This window comes from Meira miltonrushii, assembly GCF_003144205.1.
Source record: "Meira miltonrushii strain MCA 3882 unplaced genomic scaffold FA14scaffold_2, whole genome shotgun sequence".
Lineage (NCBI taxonomy): Eukaryota > Fungi > Basidiomycota > Exobasidiomycetes > Exobasidiales > Brachybasidiaceae > Meira > Meira miltonrushii.
In genome coordinates this window covers 3382634-3398591 of record NW_020289944.1, presented here as the reverse complement: position 1 = coordinate 3398591, position 15958 = coordinate 3382634, and the positions used below count along the sequence as shown (strand labels likewise).

The following is a 15958-nucleotide window of genomic DNA, read 5'->3' as shown; positions in this document are numbered from 1 at the left end:
TTCAACGTACACTGTTTTGATTGCTTGTAGAACTGTTTTGGCAGTCATCATACGTTCTATTTGGACGTTTTTGCGTATAGATGAATCTTAAGCAGCTATCATGAATCAATCAAAATTATTTTAATCCCTATACTCAATCAACTAAGTGCAAATCATGAATTAGATGAATGGTAGAGAAGAAATGCGTAAAAATATTTACAAAAAAGACATGATGATACATGTATAATCGTGAGGGTATATGTGTACAAATGGAAAGTGCAAGACAATTTATTAGAAAAAAAGCCGTAAAGTCATCATATCCTTTTGGTCATGTATAGGCAAAAAGTTGTTTGTAAGAGAGCAACCAAATGCAATCAATGTGAAATCGTAGCATGCATCTTCATCGGCGCAAAACCCGGTCCATTTCCACCTTCATTCGCTCCATAAATCGCTTCAGAAGTACTCGTCATTCCGTTGCTATACAAATGACAATTGGATCCTGTAGAATAAACACCGCCAGCACTAAAATCTTCTCGATCATTTGTTTGTCTATGATGATGATTGGATGATGAAGCGACAGATGAATTCGAAGCAGCAGCATTCTTGATTTCATCAAATATACGCCTTTCGTCTATCTCTTCTTGCGATGCATCACCGGACATCGCTGAAGGACCGGAACTTTTTGATCTTCGAATAGCAACTCCTCCAAGCGCACTTCCGATCGGTTCTCTACCTTCTTCCGATGGAGATACGAACGGCAAACCAACCTTTCCTTCCGTATCTTTACTCCATCCCAAATTAGTCATCGATAACGAATTACCATCAGGCAAAGAAAAGGAAGATCGTTTCTTTCCATTCACTCCCATACTTTCGGGAAAAAAGGCGGATTTGCATAAGTCGCGAAAGTTACGGGCTTGTGTTCTTTGTCGAGTACGCAAGCCTATGCTGATTTGATCCATCGAGCTCGTACGAATCGGACTGGCTCCATCATCGAATATGCGAATAGAAGGCACAAGCGGTGCACCATCAACCAATTGTCCATGTCTGCCCCTACGAATCTTTTGGATATGACTTCTTACTTCTCGGAAAAGTGCAATCATCGACAAGATTACAATCCAAACCACGATCAGCCAAATGAAATCTCTTTTGCTGTCATTGGGGATCAATGGTAACGGACTGGTGTAGACCCTTTCACGTGGCGGTAGCAATTGCCCTAAAGCGATTCCTGGTCCTTTCTGGTAGACACCGTAATCCTTATATCTGCTCAAAACGTATCCTTGTCCAGGCTGCCATCTGTACCACTTCTTTCCCAACAAATTCTTTGCAATCATCACTGCAGACTCTCTTCTTGGTCTTCTATATTCATCCGGAACTGCCAATCGAAGATCATCGTCTAACATCCACTTAGTCCATCCTTTCTTGAAAACGTTTCCATTTGCGACATCCTCCGACACAGAATAAACCACTTCATAAGGCTCCTTCTCTGCACGAAGATCAGAAGTGCTATGACTTCCTGTTTCTCCGCTTCGCGCTTGCGTATCTGCTTGACGTATTTTCCTTCGTCCACTAGGTACAAATGGGTAATTGGCATGAAAGATCCCAACAGACACTGTAGCAGGTTGTTTTGAGGCTAGAGGACCAACTTGCGAAGAATGAAAGGGACTTCTTTGTGAATTGAATCGCAGAATTTCTCCTCTAGCGTGGTTGTATCTCTGTCTACTTGCAGAAGGGATGTTGGATATCCTTTCAGTGGCCTTCTGTTTACCCTTGCCATCTGCACTAACAACAGCACCGAATCCAGAATGAGAATCAGCATTTACAGGAGTCAGAACATGTCCTTGATACCATTCCTCTTGAATTTTCCGTAGTTGGGAATCGTCTTCGTCGTTGACATGTTCTTCGATGTCTCTGCTGGATGTCAGCTCTTCAATCTTATCTCTAGATGAGCTTTGTTCGGGTCCAGAGCTTGAACCTGCTTTGAGAGCATCTTGACTACTCTCAGATCGTGCTTGTTGATTGATTCGATCACGTTCTATGCCGGCTCGTATAGCCTTTTTGATCATCTTTTTCTCCTTATCCGATTCATAATCTCGTCTTTCTCGAGTTGATCCTGAAGGTTCTGGAACAGGTCTGGCATCACTGTTGGCCACCAAGACAGGTGCCAAGATCAGTGCAAAACCCTGCCAACCCCTATTCGGGCCAACAATCCGCCTTCTTCCTCTCCGCCGAGGGTCTATCTTTGCAGTCATTGCAGAACTGCTTTGATCGGATCAAAAAAGCCTGCCTCTGTTTGTGGTCTAATTTAAATGACCTGTTGTGAGAGTGTACAGGAATACATAAGTGGCGATTGTTGTGAAAAGATGTCTTATTGGTAGTGCAAATGCGATGCGATTAGCGATAAGCCTGTTTGTCCGGCACTTCGTCAATTCGTTTACTGGAAGTGTGCTGATTTCTGCCAGCAATGATCAAATCTTGTCGAGTTAGGTTCTAAAGTGACTTGCTCTCAATCTTTCTGATTGATATTGATCAGGGCTGTTGATGTGTGAGTGGGGCAAAGTGAGAAAAGCCCTAATAACGATGGCGGTAATCAAAGTCGTCCTTTTTTTGTATTGTGCCGAATTTACACAGAAATAAAAACACATGGTCCTGCCTGCCTGTCTGTCTGTATGCCTGTCTGTCTGCCATAGTGTGTGTGCGTGTATGCGTAGATCAGAATAGGCGTGTGCGTACGGGTGAAATGCAGTGCAAAAGGGAGGGGGGTTAATGTTTATTCTTTTGCCGCCGCCCAATGATCATAAAAGACCAGACCAATTAAAAAATAAAAGATAAAAAAAAAGTGCTTTTCTTTTTTTGGCTTTGCTTACCGTACAGCTCGCGTGCACACCCAGTGGCGGCATGGAAAGTAGATTCCTTCTTTTAATGGCATTTGACCGGCACTTCGCTTCCAACGTTTGTGCGTGTGCCACTTGACAGAAGCAAAGGCGTTGCATGCCTCACGTCAATTAACCCTTCAACGAATGGCAAACAAGCCCGACTGGTACAGAGAGAAACATGATCGAAATAGACGCACTACTAGATGCACACAGAATAGTTGTACGGTTAACGTGCATAAATCAACGGAAGTTATGACCCTGATAATTTATGATCTGACATTCAACGTATGTATTCTCTATCACATGCTTATGGAATACTCCGTGAGAACATGTAGGCATAAAGGTATATACATGATTGCATCACGAATAACATTTATTCCATTCTGTATCCGTTTCAACAAATGCCAGTTGATCGACAAATTTGTTCAAGGGGCAAAGTTGTTTATAATATTTACCATGATGCTTATGTTGCTTTCCATGATGTTGATCATTATCCTCGGAAGTGCCGCAATACGTTTTTGGATCTAAAGTTGCATCATTTGCACGAATACGAATGTATTCAGACTTGTGTGGCTGACAACTAATCTTCTCAAAAACAACCTTTCCTTGTAATGGTGCAATGTGACTGAAATACCAGTTGTGCGGTTTAGCTTGTGCATTGTAGTCTGTCGTCAGAGCAGGTCCGTTGAACAAAGAAGCAGCAGCTACGATTGGAGCGATGTTATTATCGTGGGATCCGTCAAAGTAGACTACAGGTCCTTTTTCTTTAGATGGAAGTGGGAAGGTTTTCGAGCTTCCGTCCAGGGTTGTATTCAAACTTGTAGGATCAGCCAATGGAGGTGCTTTGTCTGTGAAGCGTGCCAACAATTCACGCAAATATCCTTGTCCATTGGCTTTATAGTATTGACTTCCATAACCAACGCCTTGCCATTTACCAACATCGAATGCATAACCAAAAATTGGCCATTCAGTGGAGTTAAAAAGGTTGCAGAAAGGACTTTGAGAGATGTTCAATTTACCATCTTGAACGCTTGCACGACCAAGTGTTTCAAAACTACAAATTGTAGCCAGATTGATCAAATCTGTTCCGGTCAAATTGAAATTTTGAGGAGCGCCAGATTGAATGAGTCTGTTTTGCAATCGTGTACCAATAATAGGTAAAATTGTCGTTTGTGCGAATGATTGTTGTGCTCCTTTCTCTCCCTTGGAACTTGGAACGTTTTCAAAGTTTGTACATGTAGAAACGTCCAAAGTGTTATTTTGACCATCCTTTTCGGAAATGTTTAAATCTGTGTTTGGGATATGTTGTGCTGCTGAACGTACATCGGCCGAGTTAACAAATGAGCCTGATGGGAACGGTTTGCCTTCGAATCCTAATCTCCAATACCGAGCCGTCAAGATTACACGATCATTCAGATCGTCCAAATCACCGCTTCCACGAACGAAAGGGGCAACATGTGTTAAAGATGGGTAAGTAGCAGCTGTAGATCGACCGCTGTAATATGCTTGCAGTGCTCCATAAGGTACCAAATCATTCGTTCCGGTGAGTAAAGATGCATTTTTCAAGAAAACGAGATCACTTGAAACATTTTGACTTTTGTTTAATGCATTTTGAATTTTGACGAGTGTTGCATTTGCACTTGTTAAAGCACTGTTTGTCATATACCTTGCGCCATGTCTTTCGAGCGTATTTACAACTTCAACGTGACAGCCATGTGGAACGCTTGTGGAATCATCTTTGACTGTATAACGCGGTGAGTATTGACCCAAATAATGGAAGATGTCAGGATTCAAGCCTTTATTCAAGATTGAATTGCCATTATCCCGAACTTGTTGGGGATGGCTATGGCCTGCATTTGCTCCTGAGTATAAAGCGGATATTATTGTGAGCGCATATATAGTAGACGTGATTGACTTGAACATTGTTACAGCTGTGATTGGATACGAGAAGATTGTCACAATCACAAGCAAGAGAGTGAGGGCAAGGAAGAACAAAAAGGAAGATCGGATCTTCCTTCTTGTAGCAATTTCATGTTTGTATCCTTTCATTTTTCCGATTTACACATTTGTTACTTGTTGTGCCCCTTTCATATAACGATGAAAGGTTTCATGTAGGAACACCATTATGGTGCCTGAAAGGGAATGATAGCCGAAATTGAATCTTGATGGGGTTTGTAGAACATTGAAATCATTCTTCTAAAGAAAGAACGTGGCCAAAAAGTCTTAGATTTCACCGTCGTGCATAAAGCATTGCAGTAACTCGGGCATCTCCTCCTGTCTTTTAGTTAAAGAGCGCTAAATTAAGCACTCATTTGCTGCACAGTTTGCATTGCCGGCGCCTTTATTACGGCTCGTCTGACTGCACGCTAAAGAATTTTCATAACCGCTTCTCTTCTTCCTTCACATCTTCCAATGTTCTATGGTAGAGTCGGTTCCGTTATCTTATCTGTCTTGCATGAATCACAACATGTCAACACTTTTCTCGGTCAAGTCTCGGTAACCCTGCGAGGGCTTCAATACAATGGCAGAGCCACCATTTCCTGTCCCTATTGGCATGGAATGGGATCCCAAAAAGAAAAGATTCTTCAAAGCAGCGCCAAAGGGTGGTCCATCAAGTCAACAAAAATCACAATCTCGAACGAAAAAGAGAAAAGCTCGTCAAAAGGAGGAATCGTCAAGCTCAAAGGGTGGTCGAGCAACATCGACCGAACAACTTTCACCAGAGCTTAAAACACCAACAGTTGTAACTCATCCACGCTTCTCATCATTTGGACACAATCATGCAAATGCATGGCAATCGTTACGCAGTACGGCGCCTAGAATGGTGGATGTGCATGCTACACAACAAGCTCTGGTAATTCAACAGCTAGGCCAACTTCGTCACTTGAGAACGGCTACGGCGGATATGCCACATGGACCCAGTCCATTCTTCAATCGGAGATTAGTTGGCATTCATGATCTAAACGGTAATGACAGATTTGGATCTATTCTCTTCTTCATGAGCTGGAACGGGTTTGTGTATTCAATAGATACATCTCAAATGCATTCGACAGGAACGACTGAAGTTGCACTACACCTAGCTGAACTGTCATGGCATGCACCTCAACGACCCTATCAAGATCGCATCCCACTCTCGCCTACAACTCTTTCTTTTCGAGCAACGATGGCGGATAGGCTATTGGTATATGCTCCAAGTGAAACACCAGATTGCTATGGACTAGATGATGATTGTTTTGCATTCTTTGCCTCACCGTTGGAATTAAAGGTATATCGTCTTTCAACAAGTGCGTCTAATGAACAATCAGGAAGATGTATCAATGTGATGCCGGATAAATATCACGTCAAAATACTACGCAATTGGCCAACAGGTGGATACATTACACTGAGCATGCGTCGTCTTCGAGCGCAAGGATGTTTGATTATCTGTGTAGGAGTGGGTAATCGGATCTGCTTGTACCGTCTTGCAGTTACGGAAGATCAAGATGGCCCTTTTGGGATGAACTATATTCCGTCACAGAGCAAGGTCTTTCGCCGTGCTGACAGTGATGTGATGTCGCACGACATCAGTGCAGATGGTTCACATGTCATTGTAGGATGTCGAAATGGTAGGGTAGCACGTCTACCACTGCTGTTTGAAGATGGGAGCAATGATCTGGCAAACAAATCAAGTAGAATAGTCGAATCGGATTATTTGCCCTTACGTGGCGTGGGTGCAGTGACTAATGTGAAGCATATGTCCGATGATGAAGTCTTGTTGGCTTATAGTAGCGGTAACCTGGTTTCTTGTTTATTGCACAAGCCAAATCAAGCACATATGGTGTTTGAAGGCCATATCAATTCATGGACTCTCAATCCGCCAATGACGATCGATTTGCGTTACAAGGTCTTTGCTTTAGCCGGTCAAGATCGCCGAGTCCGAATTTGGAGTTTCGACCATGCTCAGCCACTTGGATACGATTCCGGATCAATTCAAGAAGAGCAAAATAAAATGGTGATAGAGGATGATGATGTAGATGATGAAATGAACACATTTGATCCTCATCGAGATTCTACATCGACCCAACAAAAATTGTCTCAAGTTGTTTTCGCCAATCAAGTCACAGGCTTAACATTTTGTCAACGTTTTGCCGTTTCGAATGATGAAGCCATGCAAAATTCGACATTTTTACCTAGAGGGGTACCTGCTCTAGCCATTTCGTGTGGTGGCAGTGAGATTACCTTTTTCGAATGATTTTCTGTATATTTCTATCTGTATTCTACGTTGTATTTTTTACGTCGATTCTCACTTAGAATCTGGTGATGCGATCGAGTATGTTGTACCTTAATTTGATCTTTCACACCAGATGCTTATACTCTTTTTAGCTTTCTTCGGTCAACGTTCGGGCACGTAAACGGCAGAAGTTGAAACAAGCGTTCTAGCCTTGATTTTTCTCCACTTTCTTAATATTACAGCCCACGATTTTAATCTTAAATGCGGGGCTATACTCTTTCAGTAAAGTCACAGTGTAAACTTACCTTACAATTAAAAATCTTCCGAATGAGCGTGTAGACAGAGTATTTGTAGCTTACCTACTCCCGCTTTAAGACACTTTGCAGAAAAGAGTATTCACATGCGATTCCCCATACAAAGGAAAATAAGACTAGAATTCGCAGTGGATGTGTAAGAGAAATTGCATGCTGATGCATTTTGCTTTTGCTTAGGAGATGTAATCCAATCTTCCTTCTCGCCATCGTCATCTCTACCTCTTCTCATCTCTAGCAATACCGGTTGGATCAGAGATCCGTGTGTTTGTGTGTGCGTCAGGCTATCTCTTTCACTCTCTTCACAATGCCTCAATCTTTTCGACCTTATCCCGAACCGGGAGCAGACACCCTAGGAAAATTTCGATTATGGCCTTTTTTACGTGATTCAATCTTATTTGGACCTTTTCAATTTGGTGCATTGGTTCCACATGTGGTTTTACCATTTTATATTGCTTATAGAGTGTTAAAAGGAATGGGTTTGTATACCGAACATGTTGCTTATATTGTGGATGCGATCCTTATTCCACTTTTGCAAGGTTTTGCCATTGGCGGTGCAATCACAACTGGATATATGCGCTTTGGAAGTGAAGCAGGTCGTAATATTGCAAAGAAACGTTCAGAAGATGCTGCTACTACCGAAGAAGATTCTTCTCAACATCGTATCGAAGTGGCATTATATGCATTCGTTTATCTCCTATTTGCAACGTGAGTACTTTTGATGGGTTCTCTGCTGACGATGCAAAGCATGACTGACACACCTCTTCTTTGAAATAGATACCTTTGGCACCACTTCCCTGCCGCTGATGGACCCGGAATGAAATCGGCAAAACGTTTGATTAGCAGAATACACATCGGTCTAGATCTTGGTGAAGGTTGGAGATCAGGCAAGAAGTGAGGAAATGATTCATCACAACATGAATGCTTCTCTTGAGATCAACTCGAAATACACGAGATTTGCTGGTTTGCCATCCACCGCACACATGTCAAAGTGCTATCAGACTCGCCTGCACTCTGTTGTCATTCCCAAATGACATTCAGCAACAATACCTTTCTCCTTTCCTGTAATGCTCCTCTTGTAATGCTTACTTCATATGCCTTTTGTAGAATGTCTCAAAGAAATGGAACAAAAATTTGCGAAATAAAAGAATACATCAAATTGCGTACATATGTGGTAAAAGTATCTATATGAATCCCTTCAACGAGTCAGCCTTCTTGGTAGAATCTGAAGACTTCTTTGGCTTTGTTTCAAAATAATAATCGTTCAAGAAATCATCAAGGCTGTCTTTGCTCTTACCAGTCGAGGCTGGCGTCACTGGCTTTGAAGCCAATTCTTTCGATCTTGCTGCGCGTGAGCTTGAAGCCAAACCTCCCAAAATCAAAGAACGAACTGCATCAGCCGTCAACGGTTCGCTAGATTGTTTCTTGGGTACACTAGCGGAAGATTGACCTGCAGGTTGTGCAGAAGGTGGTACGCCCAAAGCAGCAATGCCGCCTTTTGATGGTTTGTAAGATCCGTTCGGGTTGGAAACCTTACCAAGATGGGCCAAGACATCCCCTTTGGTCAACATTCCGCGTAAACCGGTTCCTTTGATCGATTTGGCATCTTCGGCAGATACGTGATTCTCTATTAGCAATCTCGAAACGGATGGGAATAATTGACGACCAAGATCAGGTGCATGAGCGGCAGGATGTTGAGGTGATCCTGCGGGTGATTCTTGGTTGGCCTTCTTCTTTTGTGGATCATCTGCTGGTGCACTTGGAGCTGTGCTTGGAGCCGAGCTGGAAGAAGAAGCTTCTTGCTTTTGTGGAGCAGGTGATGCCTCGTCTGCTGGTACTTCTACATTTGAGATATCATCACCTTCTTCTGCTAACATGGCAATCGTTTGTCCGACTGGAATTGCTTTTGCTCCTTCTTGAACAACAATCTTTGCCATGATACCATCTTCTTGTGCTTCGACATCCATAGTTGCTTTGTCAGTTTCAATCTCCAACAAAACATCACCGGCTGAGAATGATTGACCTTCTTTCACTTTCCATGTTGCCAATCCACCTTCTGTCATTGTTGGACTCATGGCAGGCATGAAGAATTTTGTGATTGCCTGTCTGGCTGCAGTACTGTGTAGGCCTATGGGGGAACATGAATGAATTGCAACAGGTTAGCATTCATGATTCAATCGAGTCATACTCCACTCTGGATCACTTACCTCTTGAGGCACTAGCCATATTCTGCGATGAAACAATTCCTCGCCAGATCATTTTTGTGGATGATGATGCGATTGACATGATGTCAAATGAATACCCAAGAGAGATCGTCGAGGATGGAAAGGATGTTGCAATGACCGTGCTTTTAATTCTTCTTAAAGATAATCTTTGCCATGCATGAGCGAATAAAAATTTGTAACCTTTTAGAGCAACAAACACTCTCCAAATGCCTTTTACGCCCACTGGCACGATGAACTGTTGGGAAGTTTGTCTGTGCACCACTTTACTGAATATGCTTTAACTTTGTTCCTCTTTGGCGTATGCATTAAGCCCAGCTTCTACCGAATTTTTTATTCATAACCCAACACACGCCAGGCAAAAAATGCTCCGAAAATAAAAGCACGTGTCTTGGTTTGACATGATGACCTTTCTTTTCATTACCATACACAAGATGCAATTTTCGAACACTTAACTTCTTTCTATTGACGTCATGCCTAGATATGTTTTGTCTGATTTATCTTACATGGTTCGATGTTAATTCTGGGGATGAGAATGGAAGCTTTTGACTGAACGGCAAAGAGAAGGATGCTTTTCACAATCAGAGGTCTGCTTGATCTTATGGTCAAGCATGTCATGCCCTGAAATTAAGGCAAGATTTTTCTCACGAGGCGTATCTGTGAATACCATGAGGTCGTTATTTGATCGGCGTGAAAATTGACGTTTTAGGCCCGTCAAATGAAAGAAGCGCTAAGAAAAAGCCATCTGACGCCGAAACGCGGCACTAATGCACATGGATCTTAAGTTAATTCAAAGCTTTAAAATGAATAACAAATGCCGAATGTTCCCCAGACGAAATAATTGCTTGTAACTGTCATCATCATTATCCAAGATACCCAAATCATGATCTGACGATGAAGCCTCGCAGCTCTTGTGATGCATGTCATATGCGAAAGACGAAATGCGATTTATTGGAAGTAAAGGCAGAAGCAAGAGCACAAGGGATTCTAGACTTGAATAATGGCACTCATGTTGCATGTTCATTCTGTCAATCATTGGGTGTGACATGTAAAGTATCAGCTGAATCAAAGAACAAGAAAGGGGAAATGCAAATAGGAAAACACAAAAAGGGAAAACGAATAAGAGCATTATTAGAAGCTGATAGAAATGGAAGTGAAGAAAAAATGGACGCTAGCCATCAAGATCCTAGTTTGAACGAAAATGTGAATCGAAAAGATGGTTATTCAACCTTCACTGCTCCATCACTCACTCTTCATTCGGGAAAGATGCGAGATAGCGCAGGAGACGCAATGTTTACCAGATGGGTGTCAAAGCTTAATCCAAACTTTTCACGTTTGAATAATGGCATTTCGAGTAAACCACTTTCGTCAGGCCGAATGTTAAATGTAGTGGGACTAAATCAGAACATTCTCGAGTCGTGCATCAAAGGGTACTTTGATACGATGGAACGCTGGATCCCCTTGACACAAGGACGTGAAGAGTTTCTCAGGCGATCAAATCTCTTCATTCGACAAACCCAAGGCCTCCTAGACGAAGAAGATGAAGCAGCCAGCAAAAAGAATGAAAAGGGAGTTCAAAAAGGACCCATTTCAGAGATTCTACTGTTGGCTGTCGTCGCGCGTGGATCGATTCATTCACCCTATTCGGCTCTGTTTGAGCCTTTGGTGGATCGATTGGTCGAAGTGATTCATAAGGGTGATACACTAACAGAGTCAGGCTTGGATGGTGTAGAAGCTGTTGGAATCATTCATGAAGCTTTTTTCAGAACTTTACATCCTACAGCGAAGGATGGCAAGCTTACAACATGCCTGCGAATGGATCCATTAGGCAAAGGCTTCCCGATGGAATTGTGTCTGTTCCACAACCTGAACGATCCCGCCTCAGCATTAGCCCAAACAGATGTTGACCGTGCTGCATATTTGTTTTGGGTGCAATATGCTGTAGATGCTTTGCGAAGTGCATCGGCGTGTAGAATGTATCGTTTACACGAAGAAGATATCGGCTGGCCGCTTAATTTGGAACCAAAGGATTATCCATACATCTACATTGCAAGTATTGCTAGGGAGTTATGCACCGGCTTGTTCTCTTCTAAGTCACGGAGAGAGCCTTTAAAGGATGAATGTATCTTGGGATTACTTGAAAGACTATCAGATTGGCCAGAGAAAGGTGGAATTTCGATTCACAAGATTTTAGAACCACTATCAGAACAGGAGTCTGCTGACGGTCAACCACCTTTCCCGCCGAATAAGATGATGGAGCTTACCACGCTTTCTGCACTTTGGCTACGGCTACATCTATCGTTATGGATTGCCACACAAGGCCCAAAAGGAGAACATTTACTTCCCTCTACGCATGAAAGGATTGAACATGAAACCTCGGTTGGCGCAACACGAGTGGAAAAGGTGGCTAAGTTTGCCGTACGATACGATCTCGTCGATTGTGGCTCAACTTTGATGGTCAGTTCTATGGCTGCTTGGTTCTTATATCTGACACGAAGATCTGCCGGAAAGGATAAGATGAATGCAAGAAAAGATGACGATCATTCAGATCGTATCAGGATGGCACAATCAATGGTGACTGGGATTCGAGCAGCAAGACAGACAAAAGGTGCACCGCAACTAGCCGATGCATTACAAGATATAATCGATCAAAAGACAAATACGAAGCCGCTTGGCGTTGATGAGATTGCATACGTATCCGAAAAAGGACACATGCCAACTGCTGCAAAGAAACAAAGAAGATCTACCAATGTTGCAAGAGAGCACTCTTCAGATGAAAGAAGGGAAGAAAAAGTTCATACCTATGCACCGCAATCTAGCACTAGAGCGACACTTTTCCCATCGGAAGAAGAACAAAGGAAAGGAGCATCAACTGCATCTGCGTCTCCGACAACAACAATCACACCAAGTCAATCAGGATCAACTTCAGGACCTTCAACAAACTATACGCCAAATAACAATCATCCAATCCCTGAAGATCAAATGAATATCTTGATGAATGATGAAATACCTTCTTCCACCCTTTTGGGCTCAAATGTTTTGGCTTGGGATCCTGATCTTTTGGCATTTTTGGATGCGTCTTTTCTTGGAACTTCATAGGTAGCCTTTCCGCCTTTAAATACACTGTATAATTATCTATCATGTACTTTATTCCCTACCAGTATTTGGAATGCGATGCCTATTATGATTCATTATCTTTTATCGAAATTGGTCGATGTAACAATCTTAGGCCATGCGCTGATATAAGCACGCCCACCTCCACAGGGTTTAAGCGGCGTATGAACTTCCGTGCAGGGTGGACTCTTGCCATCGGAAGATTTCACCCATACATCTTGGTCAATCTTCTTCTCCACTAGGTAATCTTCTTCGAACCATCATCATCTTTGCAAGCATGTCGTCACCAAAGATCTTAGATTTCAAATGTGCTTTGATCACAGGAGGAGCAGGCGGATTGGGATATGCAATGGCAGAATACTTTATCAGTTTAGGTAAAAAAGTTATCATCGTCGGAAGAACGGAAGAAAAGTTAAAAGAAGCAAGTCCAAAACTCAAAAATGCTCCTTATTACCCCTTAGATACGGGAAAAGTATCTGAACTTAAACCGATCGTCGAAAAGATTACAAAAGAACATCCTGAATTGGATTGTTTGATCAATAATGCAGGCGTTCAAAGACCTTTGGACGTGGTCAATATGGACCTGGAAAAAGCCGATAATGAAATCGATATTAATATTCGTGGTCCCGTTCATCTTGCAACACTTTTGTTACCACATCTATCTAAACAAAAAGTGGGCGTGATCATCAACGTTTCTTCCGTCTTGGGTTTCATTCCTTACAGTGTCATCAATCCGGTTTATAACGGTACCAAATCTTTCATTCATTCCTGGTCGGTTGTTCAACGTAAACAAATCTCATTAGCATACCCAAACATGCGTGTTGTAGAGATTGTTCCTCCTTCTGTTGGAACGGATTTGCATCGTGAACGTGAAAATCCAGATGACAACAAGAAACATCTTGGTGCTTCATCTTCTTTAACGATTGAAGAATTCATGGATGACGTTAGTAAAGGATTTGAAAATGATCAAAATGAAATCGGTGCTGGACCAGCACATGCAGCTATCGCTGATTGGCACGAAAAGTTTGGCTCCAAGTTTGACAAAGCAACCGCTGAATTCAAGAGAAAGTGAGGCGCATATACTGTATAGAGCATATAAAGTCATGAAACAGACAGAAGTTCAATCTTATCCTTTCGCCGCTTTAGACTTGTATAGAATTAGATTCTTTTAAGAAAAAAAGAGCGATAAGAACACCATGAAACAAGGAAAAGGCAAAAAGAAAAAAGAAGATGAAACAATGTATAGGGAAAATTGCTGTACATTGAGAAGGGGCGGCGTAGAGAAATATGAGTGAAACAAGAGCAAGGATACGCTTTGAACAAAAGGAACGAAGAAAAAAAAGAGCATTGAAATGAAAGTTTGAAAGCAACACGATCCAACGGGTGAGGATATCGGCTCTTTTTTGGGAAAGTTAAAAGGCATCCCATTTGATCACATTGATTTGCAACCCTGCTGCAATGAGAGAATTGTGGATGTATGTCTGATGTTGGTGAGATAGCTGTTACGAAATAGTGCGAATGGATGGTGCGATGATATACTGCTCCTTCTTACGATGTGCAATTGAAAGAATCGAGCATTTTGGAGTATGCAAGATTGTGTTGAGGTGTGCTGTGCGGGTGATGTATTTGTCGAGAGGAAGCGAGATGTTTTCTGTACGTGTTCCAATTCCTCGTTGTATACGATCAAAATTGGTACATCACCCAGCACGCATCGTTCCTATCAACATATTGCCTGCATCGCCCTAGAGAATAGCACATTTCGACTTTTTCCGTACCACCGGTGGTTCCAAAGCCGCAACAATAGCCTGATGGAGTGAAAGGCATAGGTAAGTGTTAGCATTCATTCTTGCAAAACTTCGTTCCCACTGGAATTCCCCCCTTCACGTTCGCCTACTCACCTCATCAAATACATTCTTCAACCCTCTTTGTGTCAGAGCAGAACATTCGACATACTTTACTGCACCCAACTCCCTTGCCAGCCTTTCACCTTGATCAAAGGTGACCGGTCTTTGTTTCTGTCTTGCCAATTTATCAGTTACTGCAGGATCGTCCCGAAGATCGACTTGAGTTCCGACGATCAAACATGGAACACCTGGACAATGATGATGAACTTCTGGGAACCACTTTTCTTTGACGTTTTCGAATGAAGCAGGCGATGTAACACTGAAGCAAACCAAGAATACATCCGTTTGTGGATAAGATAGAGGACGTAGTCTGTCGTAATCCTCTTGACCGGCAGTATCGAATAAACCAAGGGTGTATGGATCATCACCGATCATCACAGTGACTGCATAGTTGTCGAACACCTGTAGGAGAAGAAGTAAATTGAGCTGCTGCTCTTCAAATGTGATATAAAGTTCATACTCACTGTTGGTACGTATTCGGATGGGAATTTGTTCGTTGTATACGAGATCAAAAGACAGGTCTGAATTGAAGATATTAGAGTTATCAATGTCAGCATTTCCCTTTCCCGCAGAGTTGCGAACAATCAGTCAACGCACCTTTCCCACAGCACCATCTCCCACGACAACACCTGATATCGAAAAAATGAAGAAAAGACGCAATTGTTAGACACAGATCGATAAGAGCAATAAATCGAAGCATTTGAGGAACGTACATTTGATCGTCTGCATATTTTTTGAATTGTTGAAAGTCGCTCCAATGTATTATTTCTGTTCGTTATCGATCAATCTTGCCAAACTTGATCAGATGAACAAACAATGGGGTTTTGGCAATAAACACAGCAACAAGTCAATTTTGATCAAAAAGTCGAAAAATGTCGAATTCAGAACGAGACGAAAACGTGCTCTGGTTTTGTCGAAATGAGCAATAGCAAGGCGATGTTAAGTCGAACTTGAATATGATGATGGCGTGAGTATGATCAGAGATCACTACTTTAAACGGCTTCCGTTCAAAAAACCCATTCCAACTTTCATTTCTACATACCTTGAATGGCAGGGCAAATAGTCAGGCAATCTACCCTAAAAAGAAAGCAGCTGGCTACGCACACACATACACACACTAACAACCTTAGGGCGCGCTTGCCTTTTGCGCGAATCCGTGTGACGAAACTTAAAAGCTGCACATGCACACCACCGGGGGGTAACACAAGATAAATACAAAAACACAGGCAAATTGTATTAAATTGTGTAATACAACAAGGCATATCCCCTAACACCGCATACAATACAAATTGTTTCGCGCGTTGTATATATGGCTGAAAAAGGTACCACCATATGAACTCAAAAG

The 15958-nt window shown here is 42.3% G+C and overlaps 9 protein-coding genes across 9 annotated transcripts; 4 read left to right on the top strand and 5 right to left on the bottom strand.

Annotated features, from left to right (window-relative positions):
• Window positions 1-353: 353 nt before the first annotated feature.
• FA14DRAFT_155353 (uncharacterized protein) lies at window positions 354-2228 on the bottom strand (the record flags this gene model as incomplete). The annotated part of the gene is made up of 1 exon (XM_025497748.1): window positions 354-2228. One exon carries the CDS (start codon window positions 2226-2228, stop codon window positions 354-356), a length of 1875 nt encoding a protein of 624 aa, XP_025356242.1.
• A 657-nt stretch (window positions 2229-2885) lies between these two features.
• On the bottom strand, window positions 2886-5125 carry FA14DRAFT_160892 (phosphoglycerate mutase-like protein). The gene has a single exon (XM_025498874.1). The coding sequence runs from the start codon at window positions 4899-4901 to the stop codon at window positions 3213-3215; it is 1689 nt and encodes a 562-aa protein (XP_025356241.1). The 5' UTR covers window positions 4902-5125; the 3' UTR covers window positions 2886-3212.
• A 66-nt stretch (window positions 5126-5191) lies between these two features.
• FA14DRAFT_160891 (uncharacterized protein) lies at window positions 5192-7304 on the top strand. The gene has a single exon (XM_025498873.1). It carries the CDS (start codon window positions 5374-5376, stop codon window positions 7081-7083), a length of 1710 nt encoding a protein of 569 aa, XP_025356240.1. The 5' UTR covers window positions 5192-5373; the 3' UTR covers window positions 7084-7304.
• A 294-nt stretch (window positions 7305-7598) lies between these two features.
• FA14DRAFT_49187 (uncharacterized protein) lies at window positions 7599-8321 on the top strand. The gene has a single exon (XM_025502423.1). The coding sequence runs from the start codon at window positions 7681-7683 to the stop codon at window positions 8083-8085; it is 405 nt and encodes a 134-aa protein (XP_025356239.1). The 5' UTR covers window positions 7599-7680; the 3' UTR covers window positions 8086-8321.
• A 236-nt stretch (window positions 8322-8557) lies between these two features.
• FA14DRAFT_167849 (single hybrid motif-containing protein) lies at window positions 8558-9948 on the bottom strand (the record flags this gene model as incomplete). Its single annotated transcript, XM_025500114.1, has 3 exons — window positions 9581-9948; window positions 8671-9501; window positions 8558-8598 (listed from the first exon to the last, which is right to left on the bottom strand). Exons 1-3 carry the CDS (start codon window positions 9657-9659, stop codon window positions 8558-8560), a joined length of 951 nt encoding a protein of 316 aa, XP_025356238.1. The 5' UTR covers window positions 9660-9948.
• Window positions 9949-10217: 269 nt separating this feature from the next.
• FA14DRAFT_172531 (uncharacterized protein) lies at window positions 10218-12774 on the top strand. Its single transcript, XM_025500410.1, has one exon. It carries the CDS (start codon window positions 10490-10492, stop codon window positions 12692-12694), a length of 2205 nt encoding a protein of 734 aa, XP_025356237.1. The 5' UTR covers window positions 10218-10489; the 3' UTR covers window positions 12695-12774.
• Window positions 12775-12819: 45 nt separating this feature from the next.
• FA14DRAFT_49096 (NAD(P)-binding protein) lies at window positions 12820-14038 on the top strand. Its single transcript, XM_025502420.1, has one exon. It carries the CDS (start codon window positions 12987-12989, stop codon window positions 13779-13781), a length of 795 nt encoding a protein of 264 aa, XP_025356236.1. The 5' UTR covers window positions 12820-12986; the 3' UTR covers window positions 13782-14038.
• On the bottom strand, window positions 13825-14363 carry FA14DRAFT_49151 (uncharacterized protein). The gene has a single exon (XM_025502422.1). The coding sequence runs from the start codon at window positions 14135-14137 to the stop codon at window positions 13868-13870; it is 270 nt and encodes an 89-aa protein (XP_025356235.1). The 5' UTR covers window positions 14138-14363; the 3' UTR covers window positions 13825-13867.
• Window positions 14295-15717, bottom strand: FA14DRAFT_49086 (cell division control protein 42). The gene is made up of 6 exons (XM_025502419.1): window positions 15656-15717; window positions 15327-15409; window positions 15211-15242; window positions 15078-15134; window positions 14608-15015; window positions 14295-14514 (listed from the first exon to the last, which is right to left on the bottom strand). Exons 2-6 carry the CDS (start codon window positions 15340-15342, stop codon window positions 14452-14454), a joined length of 576 nt encoding a protein of 191 aa, XP_025356234.1. The 5' UTR covers window positions 15343-15409; window positions 15656-15717; the 3' UTR covers window positions 14295-14451.
• Between the last annotated feature and the right edge of the window lie 241 nt (window positions 15718-15958).

Bases quoted from the DNA above. Each gene is read 5' to 3' on its own strand.
- FA14DRAFT_160891 (XM_025498873.1), top strand. From the start codon at position 5,374: ATGGCAGAGCCACCATTTCCTGTCCCTATTGGCATGGAATGGGATCCC.
- FA14DRAFT_172531 (XM_025500410.1), top strand. From the start codon at position 10,490: ATGAAGCCTCGCAGCTCTTGTGATGCATGTCATATGCGAAAGACGAAA.
- FA14DRAFT_49187 (XM_025502423.1), top strand. From the start codon at position 7,681: ATGCCTCAATCTTTTCGACCTTATCCCGAACCGGGAGCAGACACCCTA.
- FA14DRAFT_49151 (XM_025502422.1), bottom strand. From the start codon at position 14,137: ATGGGATGCCTTTTAACTTTCCCAAAAAAGAGCCGATATCCTCACCCG.
- FA14DRAFT_160892 (XM_025498874.1), bottom strand. From the start codon at position 4,901: ATGAAAGGATACAAACATGAAATTGCTACAAGAAGGAAGATCCGATCT.
- FA14DRAFT_49096 (XM_025502420.1), top strand. From the start codon at position 12,987: ATGTCGTCACCAAAGATCTTAGATTTCAAATGTGCTTTGATCACAGGA.
- FA14DRAFT_49086 (XM_025502419.1), bottom strand. The intron at 15,135-15,210 runs GTGCGTTGACTG...TCTTCAATTCAG, and splicing joins GAGATGGTGCTGTGGGAAAG to ACCTGTCTTTTGATCTCGTA. The intron at 14,515-14,607 runs GTGAGTAGGCGA...TCACTCCATCAG, and splicing joins TGAAGAATGTATTTGATGAG to GCTATTGTTGCGGCTTTGGA.